Source organism: Eurytemora carolleeae, unplaced genomic scaffold (genome assembly GCF_000591075.1).
Source record: "Eurytemora carolleeae unplaced genomic scaffold, Eaff_2.0 scaffold147, whole genome shotgun sequence".
Taxonomy (NCBI): Eukaryota; Metazoa; Arthropoda; class Copepoda; order Calanoida; family Temoridae; genus Eurytemora; species Eurytemora carolleeae.
The window spans coordinates 367,039-389,746 of NW_019396103.1; the positions used below are offsets into that span (position 1 = coordinate 367,039).

The 22,708-nt window shown below is 32.7% G+C and overlaps 3 protein-coding genes across 9 annotated transcripts; all 3 read left to right on the top strand.

The window, feature by feature from the left end:
- Window positions 1–50: 50 nt before the first annotated feature.
- On the top strand, window positions 51–2,487 carry LOC111695010 (DNA-directed RNA polymerase II subunit RPB3). The gene is made up of 4 exons (XM_023464140.1): window positions 51–158; window positions 1,136–1,243; window positions 1,629–1,774; window positions 2,484–2,487. The coding sequence occupies exons 1-4, from the start codon at window positions 51–53 to the stop codon at window positions 2,485–2,487; spliced, it is 366 nt and encodes a 121-aa protein (XP_023319908.1).
- Window positions 2,203–11,737, top strand: LOC111695021 (DNA polymerase kappa-like). 5 transcript variants are annotated; one of them, XM_023464152.1, is made up of 16 exons: window positions 2,203–2,800; window positions 3,211–3,311; window positions 4,258–4,383; window positions 4,588–4,656; window positions 4,822–4,910; window positions 5,193–5,289; window positions 5,369–5,471; window positions 6,509–6,586; window positions 6,969–7,110; window positions 7,235–7,329; window positions 7,725–7,827; window positions 8,788–8,900; window positions 8,965–9,098; window positions 9,195–9,469; window positions 10,036–10,468; window positions 11,490–11,737. In XM_023464152.1, exons 1-16 carry the CDS (start codon window positions 2,633–2,635, stop codon window positions 11,644–11,646), a joined length of 2,283 nt encoding a protein of 760 aa, XP_023319920.1. In that variant the 5' UTR covers window positions 2,203–2,632; the 3' UTR covers window positions 11,647–11,737. The 5 variants fall into 5 exon arrangements, with proteins under 5 accessions (XP_023319920.1, XP_023319924.1, XP_023319923.1 ...); XM_023464156.1 differs by having other exon boundaries at window positions 10,036–10,632; window positions 11,522–11,607; XM_023464155.1 differs by having other exon boundaries at window positions 10,036–10,632; window positions 11,499–11,586.
- On the top strand, window positions 11,735–22,667 carry LOC111695022 (mitochondrial glutamate carrier 1-like). 3 transcript variants are annotated; one of them, XR_002763766.1, is made up of 15 exons: window positions 11,735–11,791; window positions 13,585–13,653; window positions 14,495–14,558; window positions 14,665–14,720; window positions 15,061–15,160; window positions 15,358–15,424; window positions 15,737–15,809; window positions 16,468–16,554; window positions 17,549–17,611; window positions 17,847–17,953; window positions 18,696–18,745; window positions 20,461–20,584; window positions 21,003–21,093; window positions 21,252–22,114; window positions 22,431–22,667. XR_002763766.1 is itself a non-coding variant. In XM_023464158.1 (14 exons), exons 2-14 carry the CDS (start codon window positions 13,621–13,623, stop codon window positions 21,339–21,341), a joined length of 1,005 nt encoding a protein of 334 aa, XP_023319926.1. In that variant the 5' UTR covers window positions 11,735–11,791; window positions 13,585–13,620; the 3' UTR covers window positions 21,342–22,667. The 3 variants fall into 3 exon arrangements, 1 of the variants encoding a protein (XP_023319926.1); XR_002763767.1 differs by having other exon boundaries at window positions 21,252–21,465; XM_023464158.1 differs by having other exon boundaries at window positions 21,252–22,667.
- Window positions 22,668–22,708: the final 41 nt, after the last annotated feature.

The following is a 22,708-nucleotide window of genomic DNA, read 5'->3' on the forward strand; positions in this document are numbered from 1 at the left end:
TGGGATACATAGATTATAATCACCCATTTTTATAAAGGGACTGCACGTGTATGGATTTCTGTCAAGACTGTTCTGTAGAGTTTACCCTTGATGTCACGTGTTCTTCGGACCAAACTAAACACGTGACAACAGATGATCTCGTGTCAGGGGACCCTAAGGTATTCAACATTATTTTCTTACATTTAACACAAATGTTTGTTCAATACATAAACAAGCTAAATTTTTATGACATCTCAAAATATTTAAATCTACCCCCCCCCCCTTTCCTAGCAAACCGGTTTTGATCGAAAATAAAGATTTCACAATGTTGGTTGATTAATCGATTGGTCGGAAAAAACTAACATTTTTTCAAATTAATTTTAAAAAAGATGTTTTGGTCATCAATAGATAGTACAAAACTTAACACATCTAATTCTATTCTAAATTCAAAATGAATTGTACTATTTATAAGTGCTAGGCTTTTAAGGCGCTTCGCGCCCATCTTCTATTTCAACTTTTAATTGTGGCTTTATCTGTGAGCATCTTCTCTTTGTACAGTATGAAACAAAAACAAAAAAGTTTGCGGTTTTCTTAATATTTCTTTGCGTATTTTCAAAATTTTACAAAAATTAAAAACTTATAAACACAAATTTTTAAAATTTTGAGCAGGTTTTCCCTGGGGTCACGTGAGGTCCCACACAAAATTTGGGCCCGATCGGTTCAGCCGTTTTGGCGATTATGGAATACAAACAAACGAACATTTACAAACAGACAGACAAGCCAAATTTATATATAGAAGATCATTATTATCAGTCATTAATAAAATGAGTACTTGCCGCAAACTCTTATTTTCTGATACTTTATACCTTTGCAACCTAATTGATATTTTTAAGTATATATTCTGCTGGATAAAATATTTAAAGTTTGAAATGTCGAAAGTTGCACTGATGTAGAATTTAGAAATTTAAATTTTAGGGACTGTAGAAGTAGTTTCAAGTAGCCTTTCATTTTTAGAGTGACATGTCTGATTCACAACCGTAAAATCACATTTTTGATCAACTTTGAATGAAACATCCTTATTTTATCTAGCTAGAAATTGATTATTTTCAATTGTGTATACTCTACTAAAGTGACTTTACCTTCAAAACTATGACAGGTCCAGCCAGTGACGAGCAGAGGACGAGAGGACGAAGCAAATGATTACGGAGACAGTGATGATATTCTTATTGTTAAACTTAGGAAAATGCTTATTAATGATTTGCGAGTATTTTAAACTATGATTTTTTATGCAAAATGGGTTTTCTTATTTCACATCATTTGGCTTTTTGTGACTTGTTATTTGCGTCCAGTTTAGGCCAAACAATAAATATATTATATTGAATTTGAATTAAATTTATTTTCAAATTATATAAAAAAAACCTTTCCGAAGGATAATTATATACTAGTTTCAACTTAGCTGGGAATTTTGTATTGGATATCCCGCTAAATCCAGGAATTCAGCTGATGAATTTGATATCCAGTATTGTAGGAATATGTTGCTGAATCCAAGAATTCAGCTGCTGAATTTGATATCTAGTGAAGAAATTTTAAAAATGGCGGGTTAAACTTCTAAAATCTACCTTTAAGTTTAAATTGTTTACCACTCCCAGAGCATGATATTAATAAAGTTGTTGAGTAGGAAGGGCCAGCAACTCAAGGTTCGCGCTTACGCCAAGAAGGGATTTGCTAAGGAGCACGCCAAGTGGAATCCAACTGCAGGAATTTCATTCGAATATGACCCCGACAACGCGCTCAGGTTAGATCCAGATTATATTTTACCAACCTTTAATTTAACATTCACTGTTAGTGTACCGTAAACCTAAATATTATTGACACATCCTCCTTAATTATTAATCTAAATTTTTGATATACATCTGATAGTGTATCCTAAAAATAAATTTTTAACACACCCTGAATCCAAAACTTGAATTTTTTAAACACACCTGTAAGGGTACAACTCACCAGTCACCATGTACCCCATACATGAATTTTTTAACCAATCCTCCCTTTTGAAAATAATATTGGGGGAAATAGATGATTTTGTAGGGAAAATTAAATCCAAAGAATTTTTGGATGAAATGTCCGATTTAAATTTTTCCCCCGAGCATCAAAAATGAATAATGGGGATAGTTCTTGTCAATACCACTGTCAAGATCCCAATATTCTTAATTCTAAGAATTAGGATTTTAACCTTTCTAATTTGTAGAAAACATTGTTCTGATGGGTGTGGCGATTTTAAAGAAAAAACTGAGTGATCTCCAGACAAACCTGAGCCAGGAGCTGCAAAATGATGCTCTTCAGATCAACTGAACTGCTTAAACCTCGAGCCAGGAGCTGCTAAATAATGCCCTTCAGATCAACTTAACTGCTCAAACCAAACTCTTACAATTATAAAAGATAAAAGTACAAGATAAAAGTTTAAGCTGTTCTTAGTATTTAAAAGTGAAGATTTTGATTAATTTCAGATGAATTATTATTTAAAATGTAAATTTTGATACTGGATTGTACAGTATACACTATACAGTGTACACGAATAATACTGTGTTGTTATCTAAGATGGGTCTAGTTTATTCAGACTAAATATCAATTGCTGAATATATCTTGATCAATAGTCATGGGGGATCAGAAGATACTTGGATCTAGTTCAAATTTTTCTCATGATAAAGACGTTTCTGATGAACATATCAAACAGGATCTTGGAGATGATCTTGAAGAACCTACTGGATCTGCTGCAAAGCAAGATCTTGGCAATATCAACCTTATGTCTCTAAATGACAACAAGGTAGCCAACCCTTTGTCAATGTAAAAAATATTTTTCATTACGATTCAAGAGGTTGATGAATATATTTATTTTATTAATTCATCAGGTTACACAATTTTGTTTGAAATATTATTTTCTAAAAATGGTCGGACATATTTTTGTTAGTGCTTTAAACTTTTCACAACCGTATCCTTTTACCCATGTATCTGACAAAAGATGGAATTTCCCAGTTTCCATCTGGAATCGAACAACTCTACCACCGTTTTTCGTATAGAAGAGATCTAAAAGTTGCTTGCTGAAACCGCTTCAACTGCGAGTTTGTAGATTTTAAATGGAAAAGATTAAGTAATTGTTTTATCATCAAATAGAAAAGTTTTTTTAAATGGTCGAATGAAGAATTAATGGGCCTCTTATTTTTATTCAAATTTTAGGCTGGTATGACCGGTCTGGACAAGGATAAAATCAATAGAATAATCCAGGCTGCAAGCAAGGGGTCTAAATTCTACAGTAAACAACAGGAGAACCAAACCAGGTGATTCGCGGACTTTTACTTTTTAGATGATAGACCCAACTCTGAACTTGAAAGTTTTCTCGTTCTGTTGGGATTCTTTACTTTAGATTGAAGTAAGCGCTTTTTAATGTTTACTGTATATGTCCAGGGCTACAGAAAGCTATAAAGTGGGTTGTTTGGTCAAGTGACGGCAAAGGCCTGGCGATACTTCAAAGTCGACTTGGACTTGAAAGTTGATGCATAATTTTCATTTCTGCCTGGATCTATATGACCCTGTTTGTAATACGGCTGTATCCACGTTTTTTGCCCCTGGTGTCTTTCTGAAGGTGTCCGTGCCAGGCTAGTAGAGTCTCACGTGGTCCTTGTTTGCTCATGTGTGCGTAGGGATTTCGGGATAGCATTTTACCACTACGGTGGCTTAAGTCATTGGTCTGTACTTCGACAGTTGGCCACACTAGACAGTGTGTCACCAATTGGTACATTAATAGCCATTGTGGCTATTTTTGATGAGGTCTCAGCCCTGACTTCTACGGAATGATGGTTGATTGATTGTTTGTTTGTTTGTTTACAGGATATGGCTTAGTTGGTTTTATTAGGAGTAAATGTAATGTCTTTTTCCCTCCTTAACTTTGAAAAGGATAATGAAACTAATGATAGTGGTTGCAAGTTTACTAAACACTGAACAGCCTATACAAAGATTTAGAATAGTTAGTTGAACTCTATGATAGGGATCGGGTATTGCTAAGTTTCAATACTTTCTATCCAATCCAACAAGTATTTGGTAGATAAGGGATAGATGGACATGAAATCACACCCTTTAGGGATAACAGGGATCAAGCTTTTGTCCTCAACTTTAAATGTGTCCACGTTGGATATCGAGATCCAGCATAAGTTCCGACCTTTGGATTGATCAAAGATGACACTAATGCTGGGTTGCTATTCAATATATAAATGCTTGAATATATAGGATAGATGGACAGATAGCTGGTTTACAGGAGAGAATGCTTAGGTTGACCCCTACCCAGCTACTCTCAGCACAACATGAAGCTGATCTCTATATTCAGAACCTACTAGATAACATCGATCTTACTAGGAAACAGAACAAGTCTTGTAGCAAGATTTTTTAAAAGGATTTTCACGAATTTTTTAACTAGAACTAATTCTTAGAAAACAATACGGATTAAAGATTCAAAATAAAAACATAATTTTACATAAATATGTCGCTGCAGCCATATCTCCCCTATCCATACAAAACAAATGAATAATCAACTTAATCTTCTAAGACTTGTGAATGTAGAACTCTAGTACATGTGGATATGGATATGTTCTATGCGGCTGTAGAGATGAGAGATAATCCGACCCTTAGGAACATTTAGTACCTTAACATCCTTCTTCGAAATCCATATCAATATATTTGTGCGTCCTCATAATCTGACACGAGGATAAGAATAGGACGCACATTTTTCGTATTTTTTATAATTTAAGTGAATACAAATGTCCAATGATAGGTTCCTAAATGTATAACCTTCAGAAATAAACCTATGGCAGTTGGAGGAATGGGAATGCTTTCAACTTCAAATTATGCGGCCAGAAAATTTGGGGTCAGAGCAGCTATGCCAGGTTTAGGAGTGTTTCGTGTTTTCAGAAAATGTGTTCAATTTCGTAAAGATATATATTAAAAGAATTGTAACTACTGAGGATCGTCATGATGGCGTGAAACATTATGTTAAGTATAATTCTTTTTTAATAAAAAATGTGAAGTTAAAAACTGAAATATTAAAAGATATATTTAGCTGGAGTTTTACTTTTATTTGACTTTTCTATTGCCTTTTGGTTATTATATTCTAAATTTTTTCTGGTTTCGGAATGAAACAAAGAAAATGAGCTGTGATATTTGATCAGGATTTATTGGCAAGAAGTTGTGTCCAGAACTAGTGATAGTTCCTGTTAATATGCAGAAGTACGCGGCAGTCTCGCAGGTTGTAAGGGAAGTTTTCAGGTATTATTTAAATGTTAATTAATAATAAAATTAAAAAACTTCAATTTATATTAATTATTAATATTTATAATAATGTCAGAGAGTATGATGAGAACTTTGCACCAATGTCTTTAGACGAAGCGTATATGGATATTACAGAATACCTTGAGCTTCATGGTTCAAACTCTTGGGACGTTGTTCAGGTAGTTCTGTTACGAAGAAAATGAGGGAATGGTGGGTTACTATTTTTGAAAGGCACTTTTTTCATTTTTTATTGATTCGGTTTTGTAAGAATTTTTCGCATAGATAAAGCGTCAAATGCGCGGTAAAAATGGACAAAAAACTCAATTAAAAACTAGTGTTAAAAAAATGCGTATTCAATAGAAGCAAGAATTTAACCAACAAATAGTATTTCAAGAAATGGTGGTTGATAGATTAAAGAACTCAACCAAAGTAATATTTCAGGAAATACGCAGTAAAATAGAGGAAAGAACTTAACCGCTAGTATTTCAGGAAAATGTGTCAAATAGAAAAAAGAACCTATCTAACAGCTAGTATTTCAATAAATACGTAGTAAAATAGAGAAAAGAACTCAACTAACAGCTAGTATTTAACAAAATGCAAAAATAAAATATAGTAAAGAACTGAACTAGCAGCTAGCACTTCAAGAAATACGCAGTAAAATAGAGGAAAGATCTCAACTAACAGCAAGTATTTCAGGAAATACGCAGTAAAATAGAGGAAAGAACTCAACTAATAGCTAGTATTTCAGGAAATGCGCAGTAAAATAGAGGAAAGATCTCAACTAACAGCAAGTATTTCAGGAAATACGCAGTAAAATAGAGGAAAGAACTCAACTTATAGCTTTTATTTCAGGAAATGCGCAGTAAAATAAAGGAAATAACTCAACTAACAGCCAGTATTTCAGGAAATGCGCAGTAAAATAGAGGAAAGAACTCAACTAACAGCTAGTATTTCAGGAAATGCACAGTAAAATAGAGGAAAAAACTCAACTAACAGCTAGTATTTCAGGAAATATGCAGTAAAATAGAGGAAAGAACTCAACTAACAGCCATTATTTCAGGAAATGCGCAGTAAAATATAGGAAAGACCTCAACTAACAACCAGTATTTCAGGAAATGATCAGTAAAATAGAGGAAAGAACTCAACTTATAGCTAGTATTTCAGGAAATGCGCAGTAAAATAAAGGAAAGAACTCAACTAACAGCCAGTATTTCAGGAAATGCGCAGTAAAATAGAGGAAAGAACTCAACTAACAGCTAGTGCGGGAATAGCTTCTAATACTTTTCTTGCCAAGGTAAAATATTTCTAGAAAATAATCAGTAGTTAAAGATCATTCATGATAAAGTTGTTATAAAATGTGAGAAATGAAAACTTGCTTTTTCAATGTTGACTTAGTTGTATTTATAATCTATACGTTGCTTGTCCGTTTGTTTGTATCCAATAAACGTCAAAATGGCTGAAGTGATCAACCCCGACATTTTGAGGCAACTCACATGACCACCCAGGGATCGCATTTTGTAAGATCAACAAAAAAAATCGATTAAAGATCAATAGTTCAAAGTTAAGAGTTTAAGAGTGAGCGCCTAGTTTCTTTAAATTTTGGCAATAAGTGTATTTCAAAAAAATTGAATAATTCAAAAAATTGAATAATTCCTTAATACTTATTTATTACATAGGTCTGCTCCGATATAAACAAACCTAACGGACAATATGTACTGCCGGCAAATCATGCAGATATTCTAGAGTTTGTAAACAAACTACCAATCAGGAAAGCATCAGGAATCGGGAATGTTCAAGAGCAACTGCTGAAATCTTTAGGAAATGATATGTCATTCTTCTTGATGTTATTTATTCATGAAAAAAAAAGTTGATTCCTGTTATTCTTTAAAATTGTGAATTAACTTTTACTTAAAGTTTTTTTCAATGACATTTTTAATTAAAGGTGTTAATACTTGCGGTGATCTTTATCTAAAGCGAGGGGAGATCAAACTTCTTTTTTCTCAGTTGAGCTTTGAAAATTATATGCAAATATCTCAGGTAACAAATGTATGTATGTATGTACTACATACAGGGTGGGGAAAAATTAGTCTTTGTTTCGGAAAATTTACAGAATGGTGAAAAAGTAGTAAATTTTGAAATCCGTTTATAAAATATCTGAGTATTTCAGAATATTATAGTTCAGAATTGATACAAGATCTCAGTAATAAATTGAAAGAAAAAACTAAATCTTTTGTGTAATTCCCTTTTCAATTTTAACAATCGTCTAAGATCACATGATCTTGATATTGTAATATTTGTTTCGTCGAAAATATATATAATATATATACATGATTCGATACAACACTACAGGAGATATATCCCCGAGTGTACAGTTTCTCTATCATATGATCTGTCGAAACACTCAGCATCCTTTCTAGAAGATTATTATTCAGGGAATAGGAGGAACTAGGCTGGAACCTCGAGAGGACAGATTAAGAAAATCAATGAGTAACGAAACCACATTCAAGGAGACTTCAGATAGAAACATTCTAATAGGTAGGACACTTATTCCAATAATATAAATAAGTTCAGGACGATTGAAATTGTTATTGTTGAAGACAAAGGTTTAGACCGGTTTAACGACAATAATGAATGTCGGCTTTATTTTGGTAATTCTGTTGGGATGGTGTATTTTTCGACCTACGCAAATCCGCTATACTCCACTTCTGACCTACGCCAAATCCGCTATCCTACACATCTAACCTACTAGCACGTGGTTTTACAGCTGCTAAATGGACTTGTGGCCGCAGCGCCCGGTCCTCTAGTCTATCCTAGCCGCAGCGCTCGGCCCATAAATTGTCTTAACCTACCTAACTCTCAAAGAATAAAAAAATAAACAGCTGGTGTAGGTCCGATATTGCAGTAGGTCGGAAAGTTAGTTGGTCAGAAGTTCAGTAGGGGGATGTTGCTTATAGATGATGTAACATTACCTCTGTTGGTAACTGCTCATCAGAAACTGAGCTAGAGCTGTTTTCTGACACAAGGGTTTTCTTTTGTATTTGATTTCAAGGATGGGTATTGGATATTGGTTAAGGTTATGTCGGGTAGGTGGAGTTGGATGGGGGTTAGTTAGACGTTCAATTGTAATGGGGAGTCGACTTAAATCCGTAAAAATACGCGGGGATGGAAAACTACTCGATATTTGAGTATAAACTTCTCGATATATTAGGTTGGATTGTTTTTAGGTCGGTTCCTTTAAAAAGTGATAATTTTTCCACTTTTTTTCAGGGTTTATTTTTCTTTTTACTGTGGGGGGGTTTAACTGGCGTAGTTCTAGCTAATTCATCTTAAGATATTTTTCTTCACGACACTTATTGTATTCAACGTAGAAATCAGAAAGCAATAACAAATTAAACAGTCAACATCCTGTTGAAATGTTAATGTCTTACTATTTCCAATGTACAACTAGTCAACTAAGATTTCCCCTAAAAAACCTTTAATCCCTTTAATGTTAAGGTTTATGTGAGGATCTATCTAATGAATTAGCTGAGGAAATGAAACGAGAAGAAATATTCGGACAGGCTGTAACTATAAAGATTAAATCTCATGACTTTTATACAAAGACTAAGGTTAGCTTTAAGATTCTTTCAAGAAATAAAAATAAAAGATTTTACTAAATTATAGAATCTCTAGGTTAGACAGCTGACAGCGCCGACAAATGAGGCGGATATAATCTACAGCTGTGCACGACAGCTCCTTGTGAGTCTTCTTGAGAGCGCTGAACTGCAACAACAGCAACCTCTTGTACTTCGGCTCATGGGAGTCAGGTATAGGAAGTATTTTTGCTTCAAAATGTCATTAGTTTTGAACTTAAAATTATTTTTCTAGATTCGGTCATTGCATATTTATTTCATTAATTTCAGGATGTCGGATTTAAAGAACAAGAATGAAATAAAATCCAAACAGAGTTCTATTTCTTCATTTTTCAACCAAATCAAACCTGTCGCTGCCGAGGTCCAAGATATATCTAGAACGAAGGAAAATGAAATTGTGAAAGATGAGGAATCATGTTTAAATCTAAAAGAAGAAAAACTATACGAATGTCCAATCTGTCTTGAATATATTGATGGATTAGAGAAACTGAATATACATGTTGATACCTGCTGTTCTAATTCTTCTTATCAAACAGAATTTCTAGGTAAGCCACGTTTTCTCTAAAATTAAATTAAAAGATTCCAATTTCATGATTTTAAATATTTAAACTTCTAATCTCATTTAAGACTGAACCCTTTAGTTTTTTAGAATATTTTATTAATATACTTTGCTTGTCTGTCGTTCGTGTGTTTGTATCCAACAAACGTAAAAACGGCTGAACCGATCAAGCCTTACATTTTTAAGGTGAATTACATGACCCCAGGGAAGGTTTATGGTTAGTAAAAAATGAAAAGTTTTGCCCTTAAAATATTTTGAAATCAATAATTTTTTGAAAATCATCAATAAAACATTGAAAATGCATCAATAAAACATTGAAAATACATCAATAAAACATTGAAATGCATCAATAAAACAGAAAATTCCGCGAAAATTTCAGAACGGTTAAAAGTGAACTTTCACAGTTCAAAATGAAAACTTTTTATAGGAAAGAGGGCGTAAAGCGCTCTAGTAGTTATTAAATAAGTGTTTTGGACAAAAAACATGTTTTTTTCTCAGGACGAAAAATGAAAAAAAAAGTCTCTTGAGATTTTTACATTAAGTTTTCTTTAGATGGTGTAGATGCAGAGCCCTGCAAGGATAAGTTTAAGCTTGAAGATAAATCAGCTGAAAGCAGAGAAATATCTGTAGATAACCATCAGCATGGAACTATACCGCATTCTGTGACAGCTCATGAGAATTATCAAATTATTTCTTCTGAGAATCATAGTTTAAGTGATATTTCTATTTTAAAATCTAATGAAATGAATGTTAATAGTTTAGAAAGTGAAAATGATTCAGCAATAATCGATGTCAGGCAACAACCTCTAGAGTATGTTTGCCCAGTTTGTTTCTCAGCTAGGTTTAAGGAAGAGAGTGGGTTAAACACTCATATAGATGAGTGCTTGAATAAAACTGAGATAAATCATCTACTGGAAGAGGAAGAGGGTGGGAAGAAGAGGAAATTAGAAGCAAAACAGAGGGAAGACGGATTGAAGAAACCTAGGTTAAAAAATAATAAAATTGAAAATTATTTTAAAAGATCTTGATATTTTTACGTGAGTGGGTTAATTATTCATTAAAACCAACCATATAATATGTACTTCTAAATTGTGTCAATTTGTCAATATTGAATGTGAATGTTTGAATAATGACTGTTAATGCATTTTTGTAAGAATTGAAGCGTTTTATTCTGTCCTTGCAGCTTTCCAGATTTTCTACCCTCCCCCCCCCTCCCCCTCCCTGTCCGGTCATGATATAAATTCAAGTTCTAGGATACACACAGGGATTCATACTTAACAATACCCATCCAGGGGGATTTTTATATTTTTATTGTATTTTATTTTTATTTTAATTTTTTTCAAATTATATTTTTTATTTAAACTATTAAACCAAACCAAAGAAATATTTGCATTGAAGGTATAAAAGTACAAATCAATTCTTGTTTTCTGCCTTTTTTACTGTCTCATCATTAGCAGAATCATTGCTATTCTAGCATTCACTTCGCATTAGAGGACTGTCGTTTAAAAGGGGGGGGGGGAGATGGCCAGATCTGTTTGACTGGAAGATACAGTAGTTTTTCTAAGTTGAAAAGTGTTTAATTGTAATAATTGCTATATTGTTTTCCTTCAGTAGAATGCGCAAGAAACAATTGAAAATTACAATTGAGATTTTTAAAATATAAGTTTAATTTGTTTCTGATAATTTTAAGAAACATTTCTTCAGAAGAGGAAAAATTTGGTTATAGTACACCCCTTCGATCTAATATATTGTATATACACCTGTTACCTGTTTTCTCTATATTATTCATCTGCCTCTGACAGGGTTAAATCTTATCAAATTAATACAAAGTTTAATCAAAATCAACAATTTTGATAAACCGCAACTTTTACTTTCCTGCCAGTTTACCTTGTCTCCTAGATTTAAAAGTAAACAGATCCACGTGAATGAAATAAGATTATATATTGTCTGTTGGATTATATTTGAACTTGAGTAGATGGCATCTTGCCTAAATCTGACGTTTTTAGTTTCTCCAGGGTGCAGACAGGAAACTACTCAGTACATACACGCTTTAACATACGCTTAGTTATATACATTGTACAAAACAAACATTCAGACAGAAAATCTTTTATGCTTTTCTTAAATTGTATTTTCTGGTTCTGTTTTCTGTCAGATTTTCTATGAGACGTAACATGAATTGTGATCTATAATAAAACTGTGTGATTATTTTAAGTTAATAATTGAGTTTATATTTTATGTCTCTTTGCTTTTCAGATAAAAAATCTTTTAAGAAGTTTGGCTTGGTTGACTAAGAATCCTTTCTTTCTAGGTAATAGCAAAAATTATTATTTCGATTTCAATGCCTAACTGTCAACTCATAGTTTTAGTTTTCACATAGTTAAATCAGTATTTTTTTAGATATTCTTTTGAGTTTGTCTATTTTCTTTATTTTTTGTTTTGATTTCATCAGATCATCTTGTCTGTTCTGTCTCCTGATCATATTATAATGTTTATTTTGTCTTCTGACCTTGTTAATATGTATCCTCTTGTCTCCTAATCTTGTTATAATGTATACTCCGTCTCCTGATCTTGTTATTATGTATCCTCTGTCTCATCATCTTGTTATTATGTATCCTCTGTCTCCTCATCTTGTTATTATGTATCCTCTGTCTCCTCATCTTGTTATTATGTATCCTCTGTCTCCTCATCTTGTTATTATGTATCCTCTGTCTCCTCATGTTGTTATTATGTATTCTCTGTCTCCTCATCAAGTTATTATGTATCCTCTGTCTCCTCATCTTGTTATTATGTATCCTCTGTCTCCTCATCTTGTTATTTTGTATCTTATTGTCTTCTGATCTTGTTATAATGTATCCTCTGTCTCCTCATCTTATTATGTATCCTCTTGTCTCCTCAATATGTTATTATGTATCCTATTGTCTTCTGATCTTGTTATAATGTAATATCTGTCTCCTCATCTTATTATGTATCCTCTTGTCTCCTCAATATGTTATTATGTATCCTATTCCTCTGTCTCCTAATCTTGGTTTTATGTATCCTCTTGTCTCATCATCTTGTAATTATGTATCCTCTTGTCTCATCATCTTGTAATTATGTATCCGCTGTCTTCTCATCTTGTTATTATGTATCCACTTCTATCCTCATCATGTTATTTTGTATCCCCTGTCTCCTAATTTTGTTATTATGAATCCTCTTTTCATCTGATCTTGTTATAATGTATCCTCTTGTCATCTGATCTTGTTAAAATGTATGCTTTTGTCTTCTGATCTTTTTAATATGTATCCTCTGTCTCCAGATTTTGTTACTATGTCCCCCCTAATGTAGTATACTGTGCCCTATGCAGAAAGAAACCAGTTTATCAAGTTACCCCCGGCATACTAAACTGAACAGTATTTAGAGACATATACATACTTCAGTTTCATTTATACTTAATTCAGTCTTACTTACAAATATCCATAAATATTGATTGGCTTTTATCCCGTATTACAGATAGTTGAAATTTAATTAATTTATTTCCTCACGTACTCTTTAAACTACACGTGTTGGAAACTTTATGAATAAAATAAACCGTATTCAACTACTGGTTAGAGTTGAAGCTTTATGAATAAAATAAACCGTATTCAACTACTGGTTAGAGTTGAAGATTGAACCAACAAGTTTATATCTGCCTGAAAGTTTTGAACCAGCTGCATCTAGTTCAACGTTTTTTAATCATTCTTAAATTTCCTTCTCGTTCTTTGTATACGGTGATACCCTTAAAACTGTGGAATATAAAGACGACAGTTATCCAATATTATTTGCCTTTAATATTTTTGTAAAGAAAATAACTTTCCAAGTGCCAGTAGCTGAAAAATCAACAAGAAACGTGAAATTTGTCAATGCACAGACACACTGCAAGTGCCCTTTTGCAAAGTTATTTGTTAATTGGATTATTTATAATCATAACTTAACAATCGTCTTCCTTTTTCATAGTTTTGTGGGTCTCACTGTATCTTTATTCATGAGTTTTATACCTCCCCCACTGTTTGTTTCTTGTTTGTGCCACAATTTGTTCTCTTTTAACGTGTAGAATTCAGATTATTAATACTCTTGCTTTTCTAGGAAATTTTAGACGAAGAAGAAATAAGAATCTCTATAATGGCAACTAAGGCAGTAGAAATTAAAACACAGGTAAAACATTTCCGTTAAATTTTTCTGTTTTGATAATTTGCTTTGTTGAATTGTGAACAAAATCGTAATCGTAATCATTTTGTCAACAATGCTGTTTGCCAACATTATTTTGTGTCAAGCTACGTTTGTTTAAGTCGAGGCTAATCATTTTTTTTTAATTTGGTGATGGTGATGGACCAAACCTCTGTAGGGTAAAAAGTAGATGTTAGTTCCACATTTATTGAAAATATGTTTCGGTCTGGGTTGACTCTCGTCTGTTCTAACGATAAAATAACCATCAAAATCGATAAAAAAATTAAAAATTGTTAAAAATCACAAGAAAATAAACAAACAAAAACGATTATTCAAAATAAAAATTTGGGCTGTCAAATGGACATACGGGAAACGAACTCAGATTATGAGATAGAAAAAAGATAATTTGCAAATATTCACTTTTAAAAAAAAATGTTTTAAGACAATTATTCCTTGAGATTGTCTCTGTCACAAAGATTAAAAACTAACTGTTTAGATGTATGTGTATAAAGTGGTGGTAGGGGTCGATCTAATTAACGAACTTATGTCAATAATGTTTGATTACGACCAGAACAAACCGGAAAATTTGTTGTGTTTGTCTAAATTTCTTCTTCGTAGTTTTGTTGGAATATATTTCTGATATTTTCTCCGACCTTTTCATCTCATTAGATAAATATATTTTCATCTCATTAGATAAATATATTTTCATCTCATTAGATAAATATATTTTAATCGAACCTTTTATCTTCGATAATTGATATTTTTTGTAATTTTTAGATAATTCGTCATTTTTCCTTGTCTTAAAGCTTTTAAAGTTATTTTTGTTTAGGTTCCTGTGCAGCAGTTTGCTCTTCTTCCCAAAATCATGAATGGTGGAATTGCAGGAATTATTGGTAAATATGTTTATTTTAACTTAAGAACTTATTCAAGTTTGTTAGTCGCCAAGATTTGGAAAAAGTATTTCCATGTTTTTTTCTTTTATCAACCTGATTGGTTTAGGTGTAACCTGTGTATTTCCCTTGGATCTTGTCAAGACAAGGCTTCAGAACCAAAAGGTAAAAATACTTGACGGTCTCAGGCAACATAAACGCAATATATAAAAAAGAAAATAATTAAAAACAATTTAAAAATAAAAATAAAATTAGATATAAGTTCCAATTTTTTTGTAAGATGTTTCTTTGGATGCTTGGTCCTTGTTTAGAAAATGGATTATTTTTGGAAATCTTATTTTAATTCAACACATTGTTCTTAAGAAAATATCAGTGTTAAAACCCTTAAAAGCTACGTTTAAAAGGATAGTAATGCACTGTTACCTTCACTGAAAGATATAAAAAAAAACTCAGAAAAAATACAAGTTTTTTTATTAATAAAAACTACATTATTTGATTTGATTAGGTGGGGCCTAATGGAGAGAAATTGTACAGCAGTATGCTGGACTGTTTCAAGAAAACATACAAGGCAGAGGGATACTTTGGCATGTACAGAGGTTCAGCAGGTACATAATTGTATAGTACATACACGTACATTACATAAATGTAATCAGAGCTTAAATCTCCGTTTTCATCCAAAAAAAAGATTGGTTGGAATCCAGTTGGGAATCAGTTTTACTTAGATTGGTTTTGAATGTTTTATTTTTTTTAAGAAATCACCCAATATTTAAACTTAACCCGATATAATTATTTTTGTGATTAGTGAATATACTTCTGATTACCCCTGAGAAAGCGATCAAGCTGGCGGCCAATGATTACTTTAGACATAGGTAACATTATCATAATCATTATAGTTCAAATTATGATCCCTTGTTCATAAATGTAAAAAATAAATTTGTTTTGCTTTGTACCATAAACTCTTTCGCAATGACGTTAAATCTAAAAAATCAATTATCAGCCTGAAGTTCGTTTTCTTTTCGAAACCTTTTGTTTTATTAATATATTTTCAGAATGAAGCATAATACAAAGAATGAAAAATCATTTTACCCTAGAAGTAGACTGTCTATCTTAAAAATCAAAAACTGAAAAATAATTTAAATATTTTAAAAATTATTTAAAATATTTTATGTATTATTTGATAGGTTAACCCGACCTGACGGTAAACTACCGGTATCAAGGGAGATGTTGGCCGGAGGCAGTGCAGGACTTTGTCAGGTTAGTTAGAGATAGAAGTGCGGGACTTTGTCAGGTTGGTTAGAGATAGTAGTGCAGGACTTTGTCAGGTTAGTTAGAGATAGTAGTGCAGGACTTTGTTGGGTTAGTTAGAGATAGTAGTGCAGGACTTTGTTAGGTTAGTTAGAGATAGTAGTGCAGGACTTTGTCAGGTTGGTTAGAGAGAGTAGTGCAGGACTTTGTCAGGTTGGTTAGAGAGAGTAGTGCAGAACTTTGTCAGGTTATTATGCACGTTTTAAGCATACAAAAACAAGCCAAAACGAAACGAAATTATAATTTCATTATCAATGAAATGATTGGTCTGTTTTGCTTTTACATTTTTTCTTCTGTCAGATTAAAACTATTGTGGATCATAGTTAATTGAAACTAAACTTTTCTCATCCAATTTTCTCATCCAGTTTTCTCATCCAGTTTTCTCATCCAGTTTTCTCATCCAGTTTTCTCATCCAGTTTTCTCATCCAGTTTTCTCATCCAGTTTTCTCATCTAATTTTGAAATTTGATTATTATTTTAGAGTTTGGATAACTAGATAAATAGTCTTGAACATTTTAAGACAACTTAAAACTAAAAACGTTCACGGTACACTCAGCAGATCCTTCCAAAAATTAACTAATTTTAATTTAAAAAATAAATTGTTCAGATCGTGATCACGACCCCTATGGAGTTGCTGAAAATCCAGCTGCAGGATGCAGGACGTGTAGCGGCTCAACTCAAGGCTGCTGGACAGGTAATTTATCATCAATACAAAGCAATTTATAGTTAATTACTCAGTGTTTTTTTGTCGATTTATATCTCTATTAGATGTTTTCGAAAATTGTAATTGTAAAAAGAGTTTTGCATAGCTCAGCCTGCATAATTGTCAGCCTTTGTCGCCAGGAAAATTCTACTTTTTCCTGTATGTCAGTTGGTGTACTGTCCCGTTCCCGGTCGGGCACTTAAAATGAACCATAGTTTACAGTGGAGTGAGGGGTCTGTTTTCAAGGATGTTTTTATTCCCTACATTTTTGAATGAAAGAGTAGCAATCAGACCCTTAAGTTTTAATATTGATTCAGACAAACTGGCGTCAAGGTAACATTCAGTGCTCTATTCTCAAACCACAATAAAGTATACTTATCTTGAACAATATATATTGTTCACAATAAAGTATACTTATCTTGAACAATATATTGTTCACAACTAAAGTATACTTATCTTGAACAATATATATTGTTCACAACTAAAGTTCACATATTGAAAACTCGACTAATGACTACATCGATGCACTGAATACTGTATACTGTACAGGGTGTCCCAAAAAACATGGGAATTCAGTGACGAATTCGATATCGTCTTTGTTATGAATTAGCATTATGAAAAGGGTAAAAGACTGTAAAGATTTGTCTATAATGTCTCCGCAAGATGAACAGTGAAGACGGACAAGTTTACTCTGTTTGTATATTGCAATTTTCTTGATTTACTCAGTACACCCTTAAATGCAGTCAAAACATAAACAAACAAAATGTGAACATAGCAGACGAAACTCTTACAGATTACAGCTTTCTCGGTAGGTATCACTATACTAAATCAAAGAATTGTTTGAAAAGACGATATCGAATTCGTCACTGAATTCCCATGTTTATTGGGACACCCTGTATGTATAGTGTAAAGTCTTACTGTCTGTAAATATTTTTCTGTTCTTTGCTTAACTAAAATCTATTGCTATTATATGTTTATTGTTCAGTCTACCGCTCATCTGCCAAAGATATCTGCTTTATCCATCACAATGGAATTACTCAAATCTAAGGTTAGTTTTTATATTTGGTTCCTGTTCATTTAGAATACTTGAACGTTAATAGATTTACAAGTTTCTCATGTAGCCTTCTTATTTGGTCCATTAGTGGATTGATCGCTCATGTATTAATTTTGATGACAGATTGACTGATAATTAATTGTAATATTTGATTGATTTTGTGAGTGTCCATGGATCGATAAATTGATTAATTGATGAAATGATTAATTAAATGAAGAATTGATTTTAGGGAATCCTGGGTTTGTATCGTGGAACGTCTGCAACTATGCTACGAGATGTTAGTTTCTCCATGGTTTACTTCCCTCTGTTCGCCAACCTCAACAGAATGGGACCTAGGTAAACCTTATATTTTATAATTTCTGAACTCAATAATAAGATTCAGGCCAGAGCTCTGAACCACTGATCCCATGTGGGCAGTAGCGGAGATTAACCCTGTTATCACTGTATTGTAGCCTGCAGGTCAATATACAATGTCTGCAGGTTGAAAGACAATAATAGTAGGTAGACCTTTCAAACATAGATTCAAGGGGATGGAACAATTCACATTGATCCAAAAAGTTTCCTGAGACATCTGTTCCCCTCGCAATATTAGAATATCAAAATATGCAAATGATAATTTTATTTTAAAAGGAATACATAGAACAAGTTACTAGCATCGGCAGAGAGGGAACTATCGTCGCATAATACCGGTCGTATCTATATTCAGCTTTATTTAGCTTTAACTCGTTTTTCTCTCTTATTAAACGTTAGGCATTCAGTTGGTTACCTATTTAAAGGGAAATATGTTCAATCTTTCAATTGAAAACGGACTTGTAAATAAAAGTAATAAAAAAGAAACTAATTTAAAATTTTTAATCTTTAGTTTGATTGTTTGTTAATTAGGCAACCTTTGAGATTTTATAAGTTTTAAGTTATTTTTAATTTGAAAAGAAAGTGTTTCCACTTAAAACCATACATGCACAGCATATTTAAGGCATTTCAGTGATACTTATTTAAAATATGGTTTTATTTTATTATTTTTTTGCCACATTTTTGTTAGCTTGGTTTTTGTTTTAGATTTATTTGTATTATTCTTCAGGAAAAGTCCTGATTCTAATGAAGCAGTGTTCTGGTGGTCATTCGTTTCAGGTAAATACCTAACCAATATTGAGACTGAAATATTATTTTATAGAATTCTACATATTACAAAATGTTTTTTTTACTATATGCATAAACTCTGTTGTGGTTTTATCTATTTACCTCGATTCATTCGATGAGTGTGATGTGCATTAGGGTGACCCACATCTGTGTAATTTGAACATGCACCCAGTCTCAAATGGTTACAGGGGATATGTAGAGAACCCCCAAGAAAATTGTGCCTTTATCTTATCGGGGTCAGCTATATATAAAAATGGAGTGTTGCCGCAACGAGGCTCGATTTTAAAATTCAATTAAACTATATTTATTAGTTTAACCATAATAGTTGAATTTACTTTTTTACATGAAGAAATCATATCGGGCAATAAGTGTACTGGTATCAGGTACTTCTAGGCTTAAGCAATTTATGTTCTCATTGTGGGATTTTTTTGATCAGCTCTATGTTCACATTCACAAACCACAAATAGCACATACAGGGGTTGGTCCTGATAATCAAAGCCGTTAATAGATAGCTAGGAGGTAAATCAAGGTAGCTCATACCTAAGAGGTCAAACAGGTAGCAGTTGATTGCTAGGTGGTCAATAAGGTAGATTGATAGCAAGGAGGTCAATCAGGTAGACAGTTCATAGCTAGGGTGTCAATCTGGTAGTTCATAGTTAAGTGCTCAATTAGGTCGAAAGTTTATGGCTAGGAGGTTAATCAGGAAGTAATTTATAGCTAGGGGGTCAATCAGGTAGATATTTCAGAGCTAGGGGGTCATTTAGGTAGCAGTTCAGAGCAAAGGGTCAATCAGGTAGATAGATCTGAGCTTGGGGTTCAATCAAGTAGATAGTTTGTAACTAGGAGGTCAATCAGGTAGCATTTCATAGCAAGAGGGTCAAATCAGGATTCAATTCATATCTAGAGGGTCAATCAAGTAGATAGATACGAACTTGAGGGTCAATCAAGTTGATAGTTTGTAACTAGGAGGTCAATCAGGTAGCAGGTAATAGCTAGGGGGTCAATCAGGTAGATAGTTAAGAGCTAGGGGGGTCAATCAGGAATCAATTCATATCAAGAGGGCCAATCAGGTAGTAGTTTATATCTAGGAAGTCACTTAGGTAGATAGTTCAGGGCTGGGGGGTCAATCAGGTAGTAGTTCATAACTGGGAAGTCAATCAGGTAGAAAGTTCATATCTAAGGGGTCAGTTAGGTAGATAGTTCATAGTTAAGGTGAATTAGGTAGATAGTTCATTGCTCAGGTAGCAGTTCAACTCTTAAGAGGTCTAATTGGAAAACTGGTTTTTAAGCGAGCAAACTTTCACAGTGTAACAAGGTATATTCTTTCAGCATTATTTCGATGTTTACATGTAGCTGTTAATGGCTCCCTAGACATCTTAAAAAAATTTTAAGAACACTTGTATGTGTATGGAACCACTTAAGCCTGGGTGAAAAAAAAAATTTATAAGGGTGATTTGGGTCACCCTAATGTGCATCATCTAATTTTCGTAAAAAAAAATTTATCGATTCTCTTTAATTTATTTAATATTATGCAAAGTTTTATTTTTGGAATTTACTTGATGGAGCTTTTGTCCACAAGTTAAACACATTTTTCGAAAATGACCCTAGTAGCTTTTATATTTCTACCTTTTCTGCGTTTTTTTAATCAAAATTAAAATTATTAAAAAAAATTCTGATTTTTTATTATTTCAATATTTTTTATTTAGGTATGTCTGCTGGTTCTATCTCAGCTGCTGTAGTAAACCCAGCAGACGTTGTGAAAACCAGATTACAGCTCCTTAACAAGGGAGCAGCAGAGGAATCTTATTCAGGAATAGCTGACGCATTTAGGTAAGTTTTATATTCAGGCATAGCTGACGCATTTAACTTAAGTAAGTTGTATAATCAGGAATAGCTGACGCATTTAAGTAAGTTGAATATTCGGGGTTAGCTGACGCATTATTTATTTAAGTAATTTGTATATTCATGGATAGAAAACGCATTTAAGTAAGTTTATTCTGGGATACCTGACGCATTTAAGATTCTTTACAGTGCTAGTAATAAACTTCAGTAGAATCTACTCAATTTCTTACATTTTCTGTAGAAGTCTGTTTTAACACTGTTGTGGAATCTACTGTATTTTTGTTGACTATAGAGGGTAGAAGAATGTAGTAGAATCTAGTGTATTTTTGACCTATTAGAATCTACTGTATACTACACAATATGTACAAATATGTAATAGAATCTACTTATGAAAACTGTTTTTTAGAAAAATCTACAAGAACGAGGGCCCTAGCGCATTCTTAAAGGGAGCACTGTGCAGGATGATTGTAATTGCTCCACTCTTTGGTATAGCGCAGGTGATTGAATTATTTGTTTTGTATATTTCTTCTTATAATATCATTTAACGCCTAATTAACTAATTGATTATTCCAGTTTCCTATTTTTCTAGTTCATTAATTTCTTTTTACAGTATTAGGAAAAGTACTTTTTAATTAATTTTGTTTTTCCTGTATAGACGGTTTACTACTTCGGTATAGCCGAGTACCTCATGGGTATGGAGAAGGCGAAGCAGACGGTCCTCCTCCCCGCCAAGAAGATGGAGTAGATCATATCCTTGACATTTGACATTTGTATTCATTTGTTCCCTGGTTCCTTATATTTATATCCTGGCTTTCAGTCTTTAGATCATTCACATGACTTTCTTACTAGATTCTTTATTCTTTGTTCAAGTATGGACAAGTTATTTTTTTTTATTTTTATCTGTACATTGTCATTATACAGTTAACATTTATTTACCTTGATATAAAAATTGCCAACTTTTGAATTGGAAGACGACTTTAAAGCAATCTTTATTGTGTATGTGATGTTGTCAAAAGGCGATAAATCATTCCATCAAATATTGATATATTTCCTCTTCCTATTATGGGGTAAATATTATCAAGACCGCTTTCTGAAGCTTCACTTATAATTTCTATTTTTTCTCCCTTTCTGTCCTAATCTAATACCTATCCTTCCCATACGTTCCTGTCATGTATTGTCCTAACATATCCTATTCCAGTCCGATTCTGTCCTTCACTGTCCTAAAATCAAAACAAAAAACGATCTCTTAACAACCCTACATCTGATTTAAAAAGCAGGGTTGTCCAACCCAAGAAAATATTGTTAGGAACTTAGGTAAGATTTATTGTTGGTTTAACTAGTTTTACACTTGAAAACATTTAAGCAGAGAATTTAATCTTTTTGTTACACAATTATAATGTTTGTTATAATAGAAATATCAGTAGGCTGGAGCCAATATATATTAATTGCATATGCTCTTGTATAAAATTAACCCACAGTAGAAAATCCTTCAGTCTTTGATTATAAATTTTATTGTCGGTATCAGTGCTAGGGATTCGGATCCGTTGGATCCGCAACATTTGGCTTCCTGGATCCGGATCTGCAAATAAATGCGAATCCACGGATATTAATCAAAAACTGTAAATAAACTTTTTGGTTTTAAAACCTAAATCTGAACTGTGAACATTTTCCTTCTCTCTGAATGGTTTATCGAGTTTTGGCATAAAAATAAGGGAGTAAAAGATGAAAATAATTTAAAAATTCTTCTTTATTTCAAGAAATTAGTAAATCATTAATAAATGTTCATGACATGGATACGGATCCGGATACGCATCAAAATGAAATGGATCCCAAGCACTAAGAAAATGTATTGTCGATGATTTTTGACTGCTTTCAAACCTTGTAAATATAAGCATTTTTCATGTCCAGAAAACCGCTCGTGTTCAGTCTCAGAATAGATTGATTTTCTGTCAATTTATGAAGGACTAAGAAAAATGTTGACTTACAATATTATCAGGCTCTGGTTTGATCCAGTATTATTTAAGGGTTAATTGTATTTCTTGGCTTTCTTAAATATATATTTTTCATTAGATATAGTAAATGTTCAAATTATTGTATCTGTTGTAATATTAT

What these genes read in the sequence shown, in the direction of transcription:
- LOC111695010 (XM_023464140.1), top strand. Translation starts at nt 51, where the DNA reads ATGGATTTCTGTCAAGACTGTTCTGTAGAGTTTACCCTTGATGTCACG. An exon ending in TCGTGTCAGGGGACCCTAAG is followed by an intron (nt 159 to 1,135) that starts GTATTCAACATT and finishes AAACTATGACAG; the next exon opens with GTCCAGCCAGTGACGAGCAG. An exon ending in TGCTTATTAATGATTTGCGA is followed by an intron (nt 1,244 to 1,628) that starts GTATTTTAAACT and finishes TACCACTCCCAG; the next exon opens with AGCATGATATTAATAAAGTT.
- LOC111695022 (XM_023464158.1), top strand. Translation starts at nt 13,621, where the DNA reads ATGGCAACTAAGGCAGTAGAAATTAAAACACAG. An exon ending in CATGTACAGAGGTTCAGCAG is followed by an intron (nt 15,161 to 15,357) that starts GTACATAATTGT and finishes TTTTGTGATTAG; the next exon opens with TGAATATACTTCTGATTACC. An exon ending in GGAATAGCTGACGCATTTAG is followed by an intron (nt 20,585 to 21,002) that starts GTAAGTTTTATA and finishes ACTGTTTTTTAG; the next exon opens with AAAAATCTACAAGAACGAGG.
- LOC111695021 (XM_023464152.1), top strand. Translation starts at nt 2,633, where the DNA reads ATGGGGGATCAGAAGATACTTGGATCTAGTTCAAATTTTTCTCATGAT. An exon ending in ACTTTTATACAAAGACTAAG is followed by an intron (nt 8,901 to 8,964) that starts GTTAGCTTTAAG and finishes TAGAATCTCTAG; the next exon opens with GTTAGACAGCTGACAGCGCC. An exon ending in CTTCGGCTCATGGGAGTCAG is followed by an intron (nt 9,099 to 9,194) that starts GTATAGGAAGTA and finishes CATTAATTTCAG; the next exon opens with GATGTCGGATTTAAAGAACA.